This window comes from Argentina anserina, chromosome 4, assembly GCF_933775445.1.
Source record: "Argentina anserina chromosome 4, drPotAnse1.1, whole genome shotgun sequence".
NCBI classification, from domain to species: Eukaryota; Viridiplantae; Streptophyta; class Magnoliopsida; order Rosales; family Rosaceae; genus Argentina; species Argentina anserina.
Window position 1 is genome coordinate 6729985 of NC_065875.1, and position 18119 is coordinate 6748103.

Genomic DNA, 18119 nt, shown 5'->3' on the forward strand with positions numbered 1-18119 from the left:
AAACTTATATAGTTCATATGAATCATATTGCTTCTGCTGATATCTCACTTGCCCTAGCCGCTTTTGGGATCATGAATCTTTCGATCTCTTTCAACTTTATGTGAAGGTCAAGGCAAACTGCTTTCTCTATCTTCTGATGTGTTTAAGTGAAGAACACTGTGTTGCCTCCTGCGATTTGTCTTTGCAACTTTACTAGACTTGCACTACTTTACATAGGCTGTAACCCTGTTAAAGAAGCCTAGACTGGGATTTAATCATTTTGTACTAATTTCATGTATGTAGAGTTTTAGGCTATGCAAAATAGTCAATCCTGATTTGTGTTTTCATGGAATTCGGTTCGTTTATTTTTTCTATAAAAAAAAAAACAAGTGTTTCCATTTCAAATCGGTTATATAAGTTTCCTGCAATTAGATTTGGAAAACAGAAGAATTTGATGGTAGCTGATTTCTGAGAGCTGATGTTCATATAGTTTTCCATGTTGGTTCAATCCGGGTTCTGAGTTGAAATGGAGAGCACAGTTTCATTAACTTTTACTACAAAAAACAAACAGAAAACTATGATATGCTTCGGGTAAACCTCTTCAGCCCTATCCATGTGCAATCACAACCAACACTAATGACACGGGAATCAGAACAAGAACAGAAGGACAATCAGTATCTACAAGTTCTTATGATCTTTTTAGAAGATTTAACGGAAGTTGTACAGCAATTTAACAGCACTGAAAGACTGATCTAGATACGCTCTAAAAGTACACTTACACAAAAGAAAAAGATAGAATTTATGTCTATAGAATACACGTTAGAATTTCATAGCAAAGCAATTGGAGATGCTTGATGGTACAATAATAATAATAATAATAATAATAATAAATAATAATAAAACAAGTAAAAAATATCGTCAACAACTAGAAATTTGGGTACGAATTAACCACAACAAGTAATTCAGTAGACGTAAGTCACGTAACAAACCCCTAATTTAAGCTTGGCTATCAAGCTTTGTTGCTAATGTTCACTCTCATTTTCCGGCATGTTCACATTGAAGTTAATTTTGTAGCTAATCTATCTCACTCCCACGTAGCTCCGTCTTTCTAACTTCACGGTTCCTCACTTCCTCAGGTGTATTCAATTAATATTTTAAGAGACTTTCACTGATTTTTAATAATCTATGAAATTCTTTAATTTCATAGATTGTTTATGGAGTTAACTGTATTTATTTGGATTGATTTATCTATGTTTATATAGACTTAGAAGTCCATAAATTGTTTCAAGTAGAAGAAAATATGTATCAAACCACAAACAATAGAATACAATTGGTTATGATTTGAAACAAAAATGTTATTATACTATACCGGAGGTTACTTGTAACAAATCAAAGAGAGATATACATCTAATGACCCATTCCATTAGTTATCTGATTAGTAGACAGAGCTCCAATAGTCATAGAACTCAGCCTCCTAAATAAAACAGTTGGCAACTTGGCATATCCAGTCTGAGCCATTTTGAAGTTAGGCACCCAAATGTAAGCAATACATGCTCATCTTTTGCATACAATAAACAAGAAGGCATTCGTTTGTACATAGCTCTATTCATTATTGATCTTTGAACTAGGCTACAAGAGGATTGATTAACGGGACAAAAATTTATCAACAATGGCATTGAAAGAAAAAAATACATAGGACACAATTCAACAACCCAACATGAGTTCAAAATTCTCAAAACCTAAATCACAATCACAAACAAATTTATTAACCAAAAGAATTAAAGAGTCACAAATAGTTGGCCTTGATAATATAGATTTTGTTGATACCCAATACAATCCAATTAAAAATTTCATAATTCAACACTCATTATCTTATATCCCTATCATTATTTACCAGATCAATCTAGAAATCTCAAAAACAAAAAAAACACTAGACTATAAACCCAAGATGAATCTGCCACAGAGATTGCCAAATATTGTAAACATCTTGTTTTCCATGTGAAACAATTCCATCCCAACACGAATGAAGAAGTTTCTCGATGAGCTCTGGAGCAACTTGTTGTGGCTCGCTCTTTCTTCGGCACCTATGACCCCTGCGACTTGACGAATCAAAGCAGTGACTCGAGGGATCAATCCCGTCAAGGAATGTGAAGATTCAGATGTGGGAGGCGAATTGCCAAAGAGGGGGAGGGTTAGGGTTGCAAAATTTGGAGGAGACAGATTGTCAAAATCTTGAGGGAAGTGGCCAGATTTCACAATGGATCTTGTATTTATATCTAGCCCCTTGAACTCTAATAGAATCCAGCAGTTAATGAAATCGGGAAGAATCGAGGGAGTTTTCAATACCATGGTATTTTGATGGATATTTTAAAATCCAGATTGAATACAACAAGATTTGTCAAGACTTTTTATAATCCGGATTGAATACTCATAAACTTTTAAAGTCCAAAAAAATCCAACAAATTCTTAATTGAATACACCCTCCTAAGTGTCCCCAACATTCTAATGTTCCAGTTGAATCAGTTGTGAAAACAATGCACCTGACACCTACTCTAACTCAACCTCTATAAAAATGGTAAAATGATTTTCACAATTCTTCTAGACTCTCCTTTGAAAAGGGTTTAGTAGTCTAGTAGTCTGCATATCTCTCTCCTTAAGGGATTTTTTTTGGTATTTTAAAGAGATAGTTAATTCATCAACTTTTCGATGACATTTTCACATCTCCACCGTTCAACTTTTAGAGTTTAATATGTAGATTACCTATGTAAAAATTCAGCTAAAATGATGATCATTAAGGTATTAAACTTGGTGAAAGCAATGGACGCATCAAATCTGTTAAACATGAACAATTTATGTTAAGTTTAAATCTCAGTTTTATATGTCTTAAACATTTCTATTTTAGTTGAAGTTTTACAGAGGTAATTTACACATTAGACTCTAAATGTTGAATGTGGAGATGTTGAAATGTGATCAAAAAATCGGTCAAGTCACATATCCCTTTAAAATACCTAAAAAGAGATATCTTAGCAGAAATTCCATATATATATGTATAGTCTTTATCAAGAGTGAAGCTTCATTCAGAAATTTCAGAGTGAAGTTCCAATTTTAGCACACTTTTCGGTCAAATGTTTTCACTATAAGCGATTCAATATGTAGGTATGTTATTCAAGATCATCTCTACAAAATTTCATCTAATTCGGACATCGTTAAAGTATTGAAATTACATTAAATCAATGAATGAATTAAAACTGTTCAACGTGAACCGTTCGTGTAAATATCAATTTTGAAAGTTCAAACCATTGTCAAATTGGATGAAACTTTGTAGAGATGATCTTGAATAACATACCTAAATATTGAATCGCTTATGGTGAAAATATTTAACTGAAAAGTGTGCCAAAATTGGAACTTCACTCTGTAATTTCAGAGTGAAGCTTCACTTTGGATATTAACTATATATATATATAATTATATATATATTACCATTACCCGACCCGAGTATGAGATTAGTACCATCTTTTTGGGTGGCGGTGGACGAGTACACGAGCTACAAGGTAATTAAACGAAAGCCGACCATCCGTTAGGCTTCATAGCTAACTTTCTCTCTCTCTCTCTCTCTCTCTCTTCCTCTACTGCCAAACACTGCCTACCACTCGTTGTTCTCTCCCCTGATCTCTTCTCTGCTCTTTTCTCTTCTCCGTTTTCCGATTCCCCATGGGGTGAACCACGAGCCTGATTCCAACAAGCAAGTAGTACTAGCATTAAGCCAATAACAATGGAGTGGGACAGCAATTCGGATCTGAGCGCCGAGGAGGAGGAGGAGGAGGAGGACGAGGAAGAGGTCAGCTCCTCCTTCTTCAACGACGACGAGGCCGCGGGTATGGGCCCGCTTCCTTTCCCCGTCGAGAATTTGCTCCACACGGCGCCGTGCGGCTTCGTCGTCACGGACGCCATCGACCCTGATCATCCCATCATCTACGTCAACACCGTGTTCGAAATGGTCACCGGCTACCGCGCCGAGGAGGTCCTCGGCCGCAACTGGTCAGTTTTCAATCTCTAATTCCCTCTGCTTTGCTATTTAGGGTTTTCATTTTCAGTAATGTATATATTTATTTTTTGAGTTTGCTGGTTTGTGATTCTGAGAAATGGCCTGTTTTCGTTGCCGGAAAGTTATGAAATTGATTTGAGTTATTTTATGGAAGTGATCGAATTAGAGTTGGAAATGAGTAGCTTGGTAGAATTAAATGGATGTGAACCAAGCACAAGGCTTTTTTGTGTATAGTGTGTACTTGCTCTCTCGGTACGAAATTCTAGGCTCAAGTTTAAAAAGGATTGAGTTGAAAATATGTAGTCACTAATCAAGAAAGGTGATATAGCTCGGGGATAGTTTGAGGCAAAAGGCTCGGGGATGAAGCCATTGGAATATAGCCAAACCAGAGTGTGTTGGGTATTCCTAGGCACAGTCGGATGTTCTTTTATATTGAAGCTGGTATTCTCTAGCTTTCACACTAAGCAAGTTTACTAACTTTTAATGGGAGTAGCTAGATACAAGCAAACATTCCAGCGGGAAAAAAAAACGCTGATGGACTTTCAGTCCCCCAACTTACTTTCTTCAGAGTGAAGAAAAGCTGCTATTCAAGGGGCTAGGTGTGGCCCTCTCTTTTTACGGTGTTGCTTAACTTGTCAAGTGTTGGGGAATTTCGGAGACTTGTTAAATTATGGGATGACTCTTTCCAGATCTGAAAGAGATGGCATGGGTTGAGGGTCTAACTCTAGGTGACTGTAGTTTCATAGTCATTTTCTTAATCATGTTCCCGAAACATCATAAATGCTCTGGCATGAAAATGACTTTGGGAAGTTACTTTAGAGAGAGGAAAATGACTTAGATCTGAAGATTTGACAGATTGACAAAGAGGGTTTCTTTGCGTACTATATAATCACTGCATTTTTTTGGCATGTCATTGTTTCGGAATAGGATGAAATTCTTTTTTCTACTCTTATTTGTTTTTACTTATAGGGGTGTAAGGCTTTTTCTGTGATAAATATTCGTGCTCCTAATTTCAGATATTGTGCTTTTCAGTGGCATGAGTATTATGTCTACGAGTTTTAATAATCTGATCAATATCTTGGTTTGTTTTTGCATACCCACCTAGCTAGGCATAACTTGCAGTTTTTCTTAAATTTGCTGACATAATTATCAACTGAGATTTCTGTCATTGATATACATAACCGACTTCTTTCAAATGAATGTTTTTACTTATTAGATATTGTAAACAGTAAGAAAAGCATAGGGTGGTGAATGATTTGAAGATTCATTTCCCTATGACTTGATATTTAGTTCCATTTAGAGTTACACCTGAAAAACAAATCAATCACATAATAACTAAATTAGTGTAGAACATATAATAGAAGAAGAAATACAGTAGAACCCGTTACAAATAGGGGTATGCGTTTCCCTCAAGAATAGGTCAGGACAGTGAAATTCACAGAATATTACTATGACTTGCAAAATTTTAAGAATAATGGTGCTGAATCACCGTGCCAAACTGAAAGGATGTTATCATGTTTGAAACTAGCTATCTTATACTAAACCCTTACTGGGTCACGGGACCAGTAGGTCCCTGTATGGCTCCACAACTTCCTGTGAACTTGGAATGATATTGATAATTAGGAACTAGGAAAGACACTTTCTTCCCTTTTATAGGTATAGTAACACTTGAACAAGGACGATAATTGAGTCGAAGTTGCAATCTTTATGCAGGAAATTTGTAGCAGGAAGTTTTTCACAAGTTGTAACTTTATATTGTAAAGTTTCCAGTTCATGGAGGTCACTTAAAATTTTAGTGTCTATTGTATACTTTTATTTTCATAATCCTATCCTTTATGTTGTCATCAATTTGACCTCATAGAGGGTTTTGAAACATAAGTGGAATGCGAGTTCTTTAGCTTCATGTTCCAACAGTATAATGATAAGTATCTGGAGACATTGCGAGTCAATCTTGTGGCTCTGCATTTGTAAAATAGAATACTTTTATAACAGAATAACGCATGTATATCTGCCGCCCTTTATTTTGTTCTGATGTTGTTGTATATTTTTTGCAGCCGATTTTTGCAATATAGAGGGCCATTTGCCAAAAGAAGGCACCCACTAGTTGATTCTGCAGTAGTGTCAGAAATCAAACGATGTATGAAGGAAGGCATGGAATTCCAAGGAGAGTTGTTAAACTTTAGAAAAGATGGTTCTCCAATGATGAATAGGTTGCGGCTGACACCTATATATGGAGATGATGATATGATAAGCCACGTCATTGGAATTCAGTTTTTCACAGAGGCAGATATTGATCTAGGTCCAGTGCCTGGTACAACCATCAAGGAGTCCGCAAAGTCTTATGATCGGTTTCATGCTTGTCTTTCCGCTTTTCGTCCTGGACTGCCTGTGGGCGAGCGAAATATTTGTCGTGGAGTTTGTGGGATATTGCAATTAAGTGATGAGGTTATTGCTATGAAGATTTTATCTAAGTTGACGCCTAGAGACATTGCCTCTGTGGGTTCAGTCTGTAGGCGACTCTATGAGCTTACAAAGAATGAGGACCTTTGGAGAGTTGTCTGCCAGAACGCATGGGGTAGTGAAACAACCCGTGTTTTACAGGCTGTGCCTGGTGCGAAGAGGCTAGGTTGGGGTAGGCTGGCACGTGAACTGACCACTCTTGAAGCAGCAACATGGAGAAAGGTCACTGTCGGAGGTGCTGTGGAACCCTCACGCTGTAACTTTAGTGCATGTGCAGTTGGTAATCGTGTTGTTCTTTTTGGTGGCGAAGGCGTTAACATGGAACCAATGAATGACACCTTCGTATTAGATCTAAATGACAGTAACCCAGAATGGCAGCATGTCCAAGTGAGCTCCCCTCCTCCTGGTCGTTGGGGCCATACACTTTCTTGTGTGAATGGGTCACATTTGGTGGTATTTGGAGGCTGTGGTACGCAAGGCTTGCTAAATGATGTTTTTGTACTGGATTTGGATGCAAAACCTCCAACATGGCGTGAAATATCTGGCTTGGCTCCTCCTCTTCCAAGATCATGGCACAGTTCCTGCACTCTTGATGGCACCAAGTTAATAGTTTCAGGTGGTTGTGCAGACTCTGGAGTCCTTCTCAGCGATACCTTTTTGCTTGATCTCTCGATGGAAAAACCTATCTGGAGAGAGATTCCAGTAGCATGGAAGCCCCCTTCCAGATTAGGTCACACCCTGTCTGTATATGGTGGTAGGAAAATATTAATGTTTGGGGGTCTTGCCAAGAGTGGGCCACTTCGGTTTCGTTCGAGTGATGTATTTACAATGGACCTTGGTGAGGATGAACCCTGCTGGAGGTGTGTCACTGGGGGTGGAATGCCCGGTTCTGGAAATCCAGGAGGAATGGCTCCTCCTCCTAGACTGGATCATGTTGCTGTGAGTCTCCCAGGTGGAAGAATTTTGATCTTTGGTGGGTCTGTTGCTGGTCTTCACTCTGCTTCACAACTTTATCTACTGGATCCAACTGATGAGAAACCTACATGGAGAATATTAAATGTACCTGGGCGGCCCCCAAGATTCGCCTGGGGACATAGCACATGTGTTGTTGGGGGGACAAGGGCAATTGTCCTTGGTGGTCAAACTGGAGAAGACTGGATGTTAAGTGAGCTTCATGAACTTTCACTAGCAAACTCGGTAGTCTGATTGAGAGTTATGGTTGTAATGTGGTGTAACCGAAGGGCACAGAAGCCAACAACTCCAGCATTTCAGATCATTCTTAATCAGGAAGAAATTGCTGTTCCAGTCACTAATCACTCTTGACAATTGTTACATTAGTTGGGACTCCTTTTGGTTCTGAAAGTTTCTTATATGGATTTGTTCTGGCATGGGGTGACATTTCAGTTAATACAAAGGGATCTGAAACAATGTTTGTTTTTTGTGAGGTTTGTGTTAGACTGCTCCAGTACAGACAATGAATAATTCTTTCTTGTCAGGTCAGTAGTATATAATGGACAGGTAGGCTTATATATGTAGGATTAGTTTATTATTATGCCTGTGTTATCTGAATTCAGGTTCTGTAATTTGAACCAAACATGAAGATGATGCCTGTTAATACTTAATAGTAATGTATTGCTAGTTAGATATGTAATGAATATTTCTCCAGTTCTCTTTTACTCATTTTATATATGTCATCCAGCTTTTATATACAAGCAAAGATTGTGAGGCAGATCTCTGAAGAAGCCAGCACCCTAATTTTGTAGAACGTGGCAGTGTAGTTTTTGCGTCCAGATTAAGTTCCGTTTACTGACTTGAGTGTCCCTTGACAAGTTTTCATCCTTGAAGGATGTGGCTTCTTTGGTTTGCTGCCCTGATCTTTGCCTTTAGTTTATTTTCAAATAGGCATTTTCCTTTTAACCCAGAGATACATTTGTTACTCTATGCTCTTTAGTCTCCATTTGATTACACATTCTCTGTCTGCACTTTTCACAGCCAAAATACAGTTATACTTTGATTATTTATTCTACAAATCTAACGTTACAGCCGTATGATTTTGTTATGGTTGTTGACTAAAGCTGTGTTCTGTCATTCAGCGTTTACATGCACTCGCTGAGTCAGTGACATTGAGTCATTATCAGTTCCTGTAAATCTGTAATGCTAATGATTTATTTGGCCAAGTTTTGCATGTGTTTTGGTTGCTGAATTGAGTTAACTTTTGGTTTGCACTATGCCTGTCTGTGACATGGAGTCATGGTTTCTGTAGTGCTAGAGATTGATTGGATTTTCTGCATCTTTTTTGGTTGCGGAATAAAGTTAATTCTGCGGTCACTTCCTTAGAATTCTGTTTCTTAGATTCTGCAGTCAATATTTCTTTGATAGTCTCGAGTTCTCCATGGCTCTTTGAATATCAAGTCTGTCGTCTTCAAGTATAATATCAAATTCTCAGAAAATGTGTATCCCATTCCACTGGTAAGTACTTTCCTTGCACTTGTCATTCAGAATCCCCTTTTTATTGTTTTGTTGGAACTTGGAACAATGATTCGGACTAGTTTCAATTCTGCTAGATTAAGTCCCGTCCTGCCGAAGGTTTTGGTCCCTTAGTTTGGAAATTATACTCAGAATGACATACTTTTGGAGTCAACGTCAAGTCTCAGTAAGGTAAATTAGCGATATTGCTGCACTTTTTGCTTAGTTGGCTTGCTCGATGGTCTGGAAAATAAGTATTGGGTCATCATTGGATCAATAATTGGCATGTATGGAGTAATTGGGTACTAGGGTTTGGGTAAGAACAAGTACCAAGGGAAAAGTTATCCCTCCATGCTAGTTTTACTACAAATCGCAATCTGAGTAAGACAGATTTAGCTTAATTGGAGTGAAATCTTCATGAGAACCATGCAACCATCTCATAGCTTTATTGTTTGTAGACTATTTTGTAGCACTGTATTATCGGGCTATAATCATGAAAAAATAACGTGGAGTATCTTATACCACAAGACTAATCATTTTCCCTAAACGCATATCCTTTGGCAGCTTGTGATGCAATAACCTGAAAGGCTCCATCACTTAGAAAATAGAAAACATAATTGCTTTAGTACTAAGCTATACTTGTGGATCAACGATTGATAAATCCACTAACTCAGATTTCTCCATCCAAACTAAAAGAAATCATGAAGCTTGACCTAAATTAATTTGAGTTGAGGGTATGAAGGCACAACTAATTAGTCACTCAGACTAGTGGGGGCATGGCCGCAAGATTGCTACCATCATCTTGGTCGGAAAAAAGAAGAAGTTGTCGACTCTTTCTGGTTCCTTTACATAGTTACTTTGTCATTGAAATTTTCTAATTAAATTGTTAATAAGCAGTAGGCAATTAAGCATACATCCCATGTGGCCCTTATATTGACCATGTTGAGGAGATGGGGTTTGTGCCCCGATTCCCAATATCCTTGTGCCTAGAATTAGGTTGCGCTAAAGAAATGCGGTACAGAAAAGATCACATTAGAATGATTAGATTAGTGATAAATAAAAAGGTTAAATTCAGTTTACCTCCCAAAGGAAAGGTTTGGGGCAACATCATGTTACTCCATGTTCTTTCATTTTAAACAGGTATACTCTTGTGCTTTCAATTTTTCATCAAAATGGTATTTTCCGTTATCTTTTCCGTTACCCCTCCGTTAGTAGTTTAAAACAGTTTTTTATTTTGACTTTTTTACCCCTAGTTGAGTTTTATTTATGCTCAAGTCATTTTTATTTTCTGACGAAGCGTAGTGGGCCCATACAGTTGAATTTATCTATATAACTTATCGCATGTACATGAATCTATCCTCGATACACAAAGATAAACAGTTAATTTTTATCATAATAGCAAATTACATAGCAACCAGATTAGATCTTTTAGCAGAAGTTAGACTTTCTTATAAAGAACTACAAAAGCCAAATTAAGAGAAAAAAGACTCATAAAAATTAGAAATACTCTCCCTAGAGATATCCAAGATTATTGGGATATTATCTATGATATCCAATAGCAAATCTATCACCTAAGAGAAGAAATTGCAGTACTTCAAGAAACATTTGAAGAAGATCAAAAGCCACTGAATATTTTGAGCATTGGTTAGATCCACAAACTAGCTGGTATCAGAGCCTAGCCATGAGTTAGTGCTCAAAATCTTAACCCAAAATCCAAAACCAAGTACCAAAGATGGGAACATGAATTGAACAAATATTAGAAAAGCTGAATTTTTTAGTACAACAAATTGACGCAAGGCATCAAGAAGCTATAGTCGAAGTCTCTAGACAAAGAGAATATCTAGAACGACTTCCAGATATAGTCTACCAGTTGACTAAATTGGAAAGTAAAATAGACTATATCAGATCCTTCCCAAAAAAAGAACTATTGGCAAAAGTCAGTAATAAAATAGAGGAGCTCAACTTACAGATGGGAAAAATCTTGGATCATGTTCAACATATAGCCAGAGAACATAAGAGGTTAAAAAATGAAAGTCAATATAAGATTAAGACTACAAAACCACAGGGATTCAAAGAGGTTATGTAAGGGGTTGTGCACGTATGCACAAAGATTGGATACATGCCAATTTGGCAATGGTGGAAATCCTAAGTCCTTTTAATCCCTTCCAAAATCAGAACATGTATTGACTAAAAGCTTTGAATAGCACAAGAGTGAGTTCTAGTAATTTCTCTAGTCCATTAAACTTAATCTATGGCAAATAATCAATCGAATTGAAAGAATCATGAGATCAAAAATCAAAGTAAGAAAATAAGAACATTTTTCATTTCACGATCAGAAAGAAAATGTACATATACGGCTCAAAACCTAACAAAACCACAAAGACACAAAAGAGAACACACTAAATATACTAAAGAAAACACACTAAACCTTTCAACATTAGTCTCACATATTTTCATGTACAAAAGAATAGCATACCACCAAGACTTAATCATGAATCATTCAAGAGTTAAATAAAGCATATATATGACACATCACATGTAGGACTTGGTGAAAACGATGGTGATTGGGTGGAGCTCAGCATATTTCAGACAAGTAATGAATCAACCTCACAATGGATACACTCTTTCTTCTCTCAGAATCAAGGCTCATGCTTAAAAGTTTATTCACTTAAATGCATATGTGAGAGAAAATATAAAGGCAAACAAATAGCTCACATATTAAGAAAGAAAATCACTTTGTGAAAAATAAAGATCTCATCAATGATATCAATTACTTGCACAAATGGACCCAAACCATATGCTCACTCTTGTAATACCTCCACATATCAAACGCTGCCCATCTTAAGGATCATAAAAAGACTATCAAGGTTGTACTTAGGCCAAAGTTAGGGTTTAAAGAATAAAAGGATAAGGGAAATACAAAACATCCTAAAAACCTAGTAGATCCATAAGATAACCTTAGAAGAACACTAAGAGGACAAAGACTGATAATAACAACAATAATTAGGCCTTCAATTGTAAACAAACTCCTCAATCGCATATGAGGGACTTAATCCAAAATTCACTATTTTTTTTCTTCTTCTTCAATGCCATCATACATGTACTAATTTTCTCTTTTCAAACTATCTTCAACTTCCTTTTTTTTCTTTCACGACAACAACATTTTTTTTTCAATGATAAGTCTATCCGCACCCACACGTGCTCTTCATCATCACCTCTTTCTATTGAATACTAGGAAGCACAGAAACGTGACTTCACTCACGTTTCCCACTTCCGAAGCGGAACCACTCCGGAAACGCGACGGAAACGCTCGGAAACGCCCGGAAACGCGGTGGAAACGCGAGTATAAAAAAAAATAAAGGTTTTTTTTATGTTTTTTTATATTTTTTAAATGAAGGGCTAGACATACATTCGTCGAGTCAAATGACTTATTTCGACATATTTTTGACCTCTCGCCGAGTCGCCAACCCTCCTTTTCTCTTATTGATACCTATATCTTTCATTATATTTTTATTATTTCGAATGTTGAACACCAAGTTATTTAAGTTATTTGAGATTTTGAGTTACTTAAACTAAAATTTTGTTATTATATTTATTTTTTGTATATTTATATATATATTTTTTATTTTGACGTTTCCAAAACGTACCCGCTTCCTAAATTTTTTGAAAAACATACTTCCGCTTTTTCAAATGTTTCGCTTCCACGTACCCGTACCCGATTCCGTGCAGCCTAGATTGAATAAGCACAAATCACCAAAGTACAACTCTATTAGATCTTTAGAATAAAGGTGAGGATGTAACTATACTAAGGCTTCAAAGGTAAAGGCTAATATGGGTGATAAAACAAAAGGTTAAACATGTAAGCTCAAAGAGGTTATCTAAGGGGTTGTGCACGTATGCATAAAGATTGGATACATGCCAATTTGGCAATGGTGGAAATCCCAAGTCCTTTTAATCCCTTCCAAAATTAGAACATGTATTGACTAAAAGCTTTGAATAGCACAAGAGTGAGTTCTAGTAATTTATCTAGTCCATTCAACTTAATCTATGACAAATAATCAATCGAATTAAAAGAAACATGAGATTAAAAATCAAGGTAAGAAAATAAGAACATTTTTCATTTCACGATCAGAAAGAAGATGTACATATATGGCTCAAAACCTAACAAGGGTAATTTTTGAAATATAACTCATCCTAACATGCACATATTTTGTACCATGTTAACAAAGCATCGACTACACATCATATGCCACATATATTCTATTTAACCAAAGAATAATATCAAACAAGACTCAATAGCATGAACTCTTAAACATGAATTTAGAGATATAGAATCGGCCTAGACATAATTGTTGAAAGGGATCCTAGAATTCAAGACATAAACAAACACAAATTATACAAAAAAAATGAACAAAAAGAAAAATCAAATTCCCTTCCCCCACACTTAAATCTAACATTGTCCCCAATGTTGAAAGAATTAAAGCAAGTAATGCAAATAAAAGCATGGAGATAAGAAACAAAATAAAAAATGTAAAGAGAAGAGTTTAGAGCTCCCTGAGAATGAATGAAGAGTAGCACAGAGTCAATTTGAAGTCGAGTCAGAAGCAAAATAAAAGTTGTCTGAATTTCGTGTAGATTGAGTATCGGTTACTATTTCATGAATATCTCTCATCTTAGAGCTCGAAATGATAATCCGTCGATTGCATTGGAAAGTAGACTCGCAAAGCTTTCTGGTGAAATATAATAAGGCTACAAAAAATTCTAGAAAGATGTCCAAAACCTGTTGCAAAAGACACGTACAGAACCTGAAAAGAAAGATAAGATGGAAAAAAACAAATTCAAGTTATAAAAAGAAAAACTAAAAGCAATCAAATTAGAATTAAAACCAATCGTCGATCTCCGATAACAGAGCTAGAAACTTGATGTGAAATTTTATTTAAAACTTACAAGCGCACGAATCGATGTTAGTATAGTGGGCAAGTATGAGGTCGTTCCAACTAGGGATTGAGAATCGATTTAATCCTAACTTAATTAATCTAAACTAAAACCTTAAAAGCAATCAAGATATAGTTTTTAGATTTTCAAATAAAAAATGAGATAAGATAACAAACAAACAAACAAACAAGATATAAACCTGGGGTATCAAAATCAACCACTAATAATCCTGATTACATATCGATGCAACTAATGGATACTTTCTTCTCTCTAGATGACAATTCTTGTATCTATGTCATGTCCTTCTCAGGTACTCTAGACCATAGTTTTCCTTAAGTGTATGACACTATCCCTCTCGGGTAAAGGTCGTATATCCTAGCTATGCAGTCTATCATTCTTAGGTATAAATTTAACATGTATGACTCATTACGTTCTAGAAAATAAGGAAATCAAACAAACCATCATTCTCTCTCGAATAACAATGTAATTCAGCGCACTTAATCATAAGAAGTTTTCATAAATTATATTGCATCTCTGCTTCAAATTTATCTTCGAATTACTATATGCAAAGCCCTAAGATGATCAATCAAAGAACTTAAACATAAAGCATCAATTCAAATAGTGACTAATAATTCATCATAAAGAAACTATAAATCCATTAATTAAATATCAAACTACATAAACAATCATGATATGACATCATTCTAATCCTAGAAAAGGGTTTAACAAACTATGATTAAGAAAAACATAACAAAACATAAAAGAATGAAATGGTGAAAATGGATGGATGGTCTATGCTCCTCTAGTATCTACATTGTGCTATGGAGATCTCCCTCTCATAAGAAATTCGTGTTCCTTTATATAGGGAAGATTCTTGCTCATCTTTGACTTCATTTTTCTTGTAAAACTTGGTTTCAGACTACTAACTTGATATGAAATAGGAAAACCTTAAAATATTTTTTGTAAAAGTAGAAATCCATGTACTCTTTTAATCGTCATCTGAATCATTGACCTTGATGTATTGAAATTGATGCATTGTGCCATGAAACTTGAGTTCTCCATGAATGCTAATGAACCCGTGTAGGTTTCAGCTCTGATCTCTCGTCACTCAAGCGATCATAACTTCTTCTCAGAGTATCGAAATTAAGATTCGTAAATTTCTAAAAAAACATGGACATCCGTATCCATCTAATGGTATAAGGCTCATTTTATTATTTGATCCGGACCATTCTTATTATTTGAAGAATACTTGAATGAGTTTCAAGAGTACTACTACACAATAAGAGATTTGGAAACTATAGATATGATATATCTCCTATATAGAAAACTCCCTGAGCCATGGAGATCAACTGTAAAAGAAAGCATAGACATCAAACCACTTGAACGACTATAAGTCGGATGAGTGGCAGAAAGAATCAGAGAACTGATGAGAGAATAATGCAAGGAAAATATAAGAGCTAAAGCTGCCAAGAAACAACTCAAAGGAGCTGATAACTTTTGCACCAAACTCCTCGAAGTCCCAACTAATTGGGGTTGCAAAGAGCAACAACGAAGGAGAAAGAAGGAAAAGAAGATCTACAAAAAAACGTTTTGGAAGGAAGAATTAGAATTTCAAAAGAAGCTCAAATTATAAGAAAGAAAAATATAATCCCAAAAGGAGATTTGTTAAGAAGAAAAAATCAACTCCTTAAGAATCTATAAAGAAGAAAACATGCAGATGTTAGTTGTGCAAGGCCGAATGACATTACGCAAACGAATGTCCGAAGAATGAAAAAAGAACTTCGAAAGCCCTATTTGAAGAATATGAAGAGGTTATAGAGATGGCCAACATAAAAGGGTTTGAAGTAGTCTATTCAAAAGATGAAGACAACATGTCTATCTACTCGGCTTGTTCAGAAGATGATTCGTCAGAAGAATATGAGTTAGAATATGTGTCAGAAGAAGAAGACGATAACTCTAGAAAGGTTTATCTCCTTCAGGTTGAAAATTGGGGAAATGATAATGTAGAAGAAGTCTCTTCTTATGGTGTGAAACCCGGTTCATTCACATGTGACTTTTGTCTGTTTTGAAAAAGATGGGTTTCCTATATCTTGTGAAAGTCAAGAAAAACTTATCACAAAGAATGCTTCATAGCTGAGCGAGAAGGAAAACAAAGAATGGTTCAATAAATCAGCTAGTCAAATAAGAATATGAAGAATACTTCTATGAGATAGAAGAAAAGAAAGAAGCTATAAGAACATAAATCCAAAGAATCCAACTTGAGAAAATGAAGTTTGACAAAACCTTAAAGGAGGAAATAACTTTGGATAAACTCTAGAAATGATTTCCACAGAAAAGGAGGAAGACATTAAAGAGGCAAACATTGAAATGCATGTAGAAGATGAAAGTTTCACATAAATGTGTAACCCTTATACAGAGGTAAAAGAAGTTTTACTATCTCAAGAAGAGCGTCATACAAAAATAGTCTCTACAAGTAGATTCAGTAACGACATGGAAGTTGGATTAAAATTTCCTGGATACAAAATGTATCATCTCCATGCATTTGTAGATACAGGATCAGGTTTCATCTTAGCAAAAAATTTTGCTATACCAGAAGAATTTTGGATAAAAGATCCAGAAAGGAGCACCATAGGAAAAATTGTAGAAGGAAGACGCATCTATATGAATACAATAGCAAAAGATGTTAAAATCACCATCGGATTAGAAAATTTTATCATAAAAAAACTCTGGCAGTCATAGAATCAAGATGCGAATATGCTAATAGGAAATGAGTTTATCCTACAACAAACCTTCATCCAGAATTCACTTCTAAACTTTATAGGTTTTGAGAAAGGAAACAAAATTTTCTAGACAGAAAGGTTACAACATGCTAAGAGCATAGTTGGCCCCGGCTTTACGACACTATCAGAAGTTGCCGCAAAATCGTGGTGATCCTTAAAAGCCAAAATGTGAAGAAATTTTACAATACAAACAATATAATATGCAAGAATAATACAAGCAGTATTAAATACAAGAAGTGTTGGTTGAAGAAGAATCTTCAAAGGAAGAAAAAGAGGAAATCAATGAAGAAGTAAGGTTTATTCAGGAGCATAATCTCAAGCATTTTAAGGCCAAGCTCGAGAAACAGAAAAAACATACCCTTGGTGAGATCAAAGAAATGCTGAAGTAAAACATTGACATAAACCGATTAAAGTTTTGGGTAAAGGATCCAGTAGTATGTGAATTGAAGCTCTATGACATGAATGTCATCTGTCATGTATAAGCGATTCCTCAGTATAAGGAAGAAGATCATAATGAATTCAAAAAGGATATAGCATATCTCTTAGAAAAGGGATTAATAAGGTCATCAAACAACCCTCATCATGCTCCTGCTTTCTACGTAAGAAACCATGCAAAACAAGTTCGTGGAAAGGAAAGAATGGTAATAGATTATAGAGATGTCAATAGGAAGACTATCAAAGATGGTTACCAAATCGCAAAAGCAAGAGTTTTGATTAATAGGCTCAAAAGAGCAAAAGTATTTTCAAAGTTTGATGTTAAGTCTAGATTTTTGCAAATCAAAATGCATCCAGATAGTATCTCTCTTATTGCATTCGGAACTCTACAAGAACATTATGAATGGTTAGTAATGTGATTTGGATTAAAACATGCTTCATCAATCTTCCAAAGAAAGATGGATAACATCTTAAAACATGTGGCAGAATTATGTGTCATCTACATTGATGACATGCTGGTTTTCTCCAAAAACAAAGAGGATCACATGAACCATTTGTATGAGGTTGCCAAGCTGATAGTTCAACATGGAATCATTCTAGGAGAAAAGAAAGTCTTTTTTGTCCTAGATGAGATTGACTTCTTGGGAATAAACATCAAAGATAGGGTGATTAAACTCCAACCTCATATCCTGGAAAAGATTTGGAAATTCCTAGATAGAATTCCTGATGCCAAAAGCCTTCAGAGATTTTTAGGTGTTATAAATTATGACAGAGATTTCCTACCAAAAATTTCTGGATTAACAGCAATATTGTCCCCCAAGACAAGTTCCAAGAAAGCCTGGAAATTCACGGGAGACAATGAAAAAATTGTCAGGCAAATTAAAAATTTGTGCAATAATCTACCTACACTCCACCAACCTGAAGAAAATGATGAGATCATTCTCCAGACGAATGCAAGTGACAATTTTCTAGGCTGATGTTGTTTTAGCTAGAACTGCAGGCACCAATAAGGAAAAGAT

At 35.7% G+C, this 18119-nt stretch overlaps 2 protein-coding genes across 2 annotated transcripts; both read left to right on the forward strand.

Moving 5' to 3' along the window:
- The first annotated feature begins 3593 nt into the window (after positions 1–3593).
- On the forward strand, positions 3594–8135 carry LOC126791040 (adagio protein 1). The gene is made up of 2 exons (XM_050517434.1): positions 3594–4017; positions 6079–8135. Exons 1-2 carry the CDS (start codon positions 3752–3754, stop codon positions 7688–7690), a joined length of 1878 nt encoding a protein of 625 aa, XP_050373391.1. The 5' UTR covers positions 3594–3751; the 3' UTR covers positions 7691–8135.
- Positions 8136–15705: 7570 nt separating this feature from the next.
- LOC126792101 (uncharacterized) lies at positions 15706–17519 on the forward strand. The gene is made up of 3 exons (XM_050518591.1): positions 15706–15922; positions 16302–16445; positions 17149–17519. The coding sequence occupies exons 1-3, from the start codon at positions 15706–15708 to the stop codon at positions 17517–17519; spliced, it is 732 nt and encodes a 243-aa protein (XP_050374548.1).
- The last annotated feature ends 600 nt before the right edge of the window (positions 17520–18119 follow it).

What these genes read in the sequence shown, in the direction of transcription:
- LOC126791040 (XM_050517434.1), top strand. Translation starts at nt 3,752, where the DNA reads ATGGAGTGGGACAGCAATTCGGATCTGAGCGCCGAGGAGGAGGAGGAG. An exon ending in GAGGTCCTCGGCCGCAACTG is followed by an intron (nt 4,018 to 6,078) that starts GTCAGTTTTCAA and finishes TATTTTTTGCAG; the next exon opens with CCGATTTTTGCAATATAGAG.
- LOC126792101 (XM_050518591.1), top strand. Translation starts at nt 15,706, where the DNA reads ATGGCCAACATAAAAGGGTTTGAAGTAGTCTATTCAAAAGATGAAGAC. An exon ending in TTCTTATGGTGTGAAACCCG is followed by an intron (nt 15,923 to 16,301) that starts GTTCATTCACAT and finishes ACCCTTATACAG; the next exon opens with AGGTAAAAGAAGTTTTACTA. An exon ending in ATTTGTAGATACAGGATCAG is followed by an intron (nt 16,446 to 17,148) that starts GTTTCATCTTAG and finishes GTCATGTATAAG; the next exon opens with CGATTCCTCAGTATAAGGAA.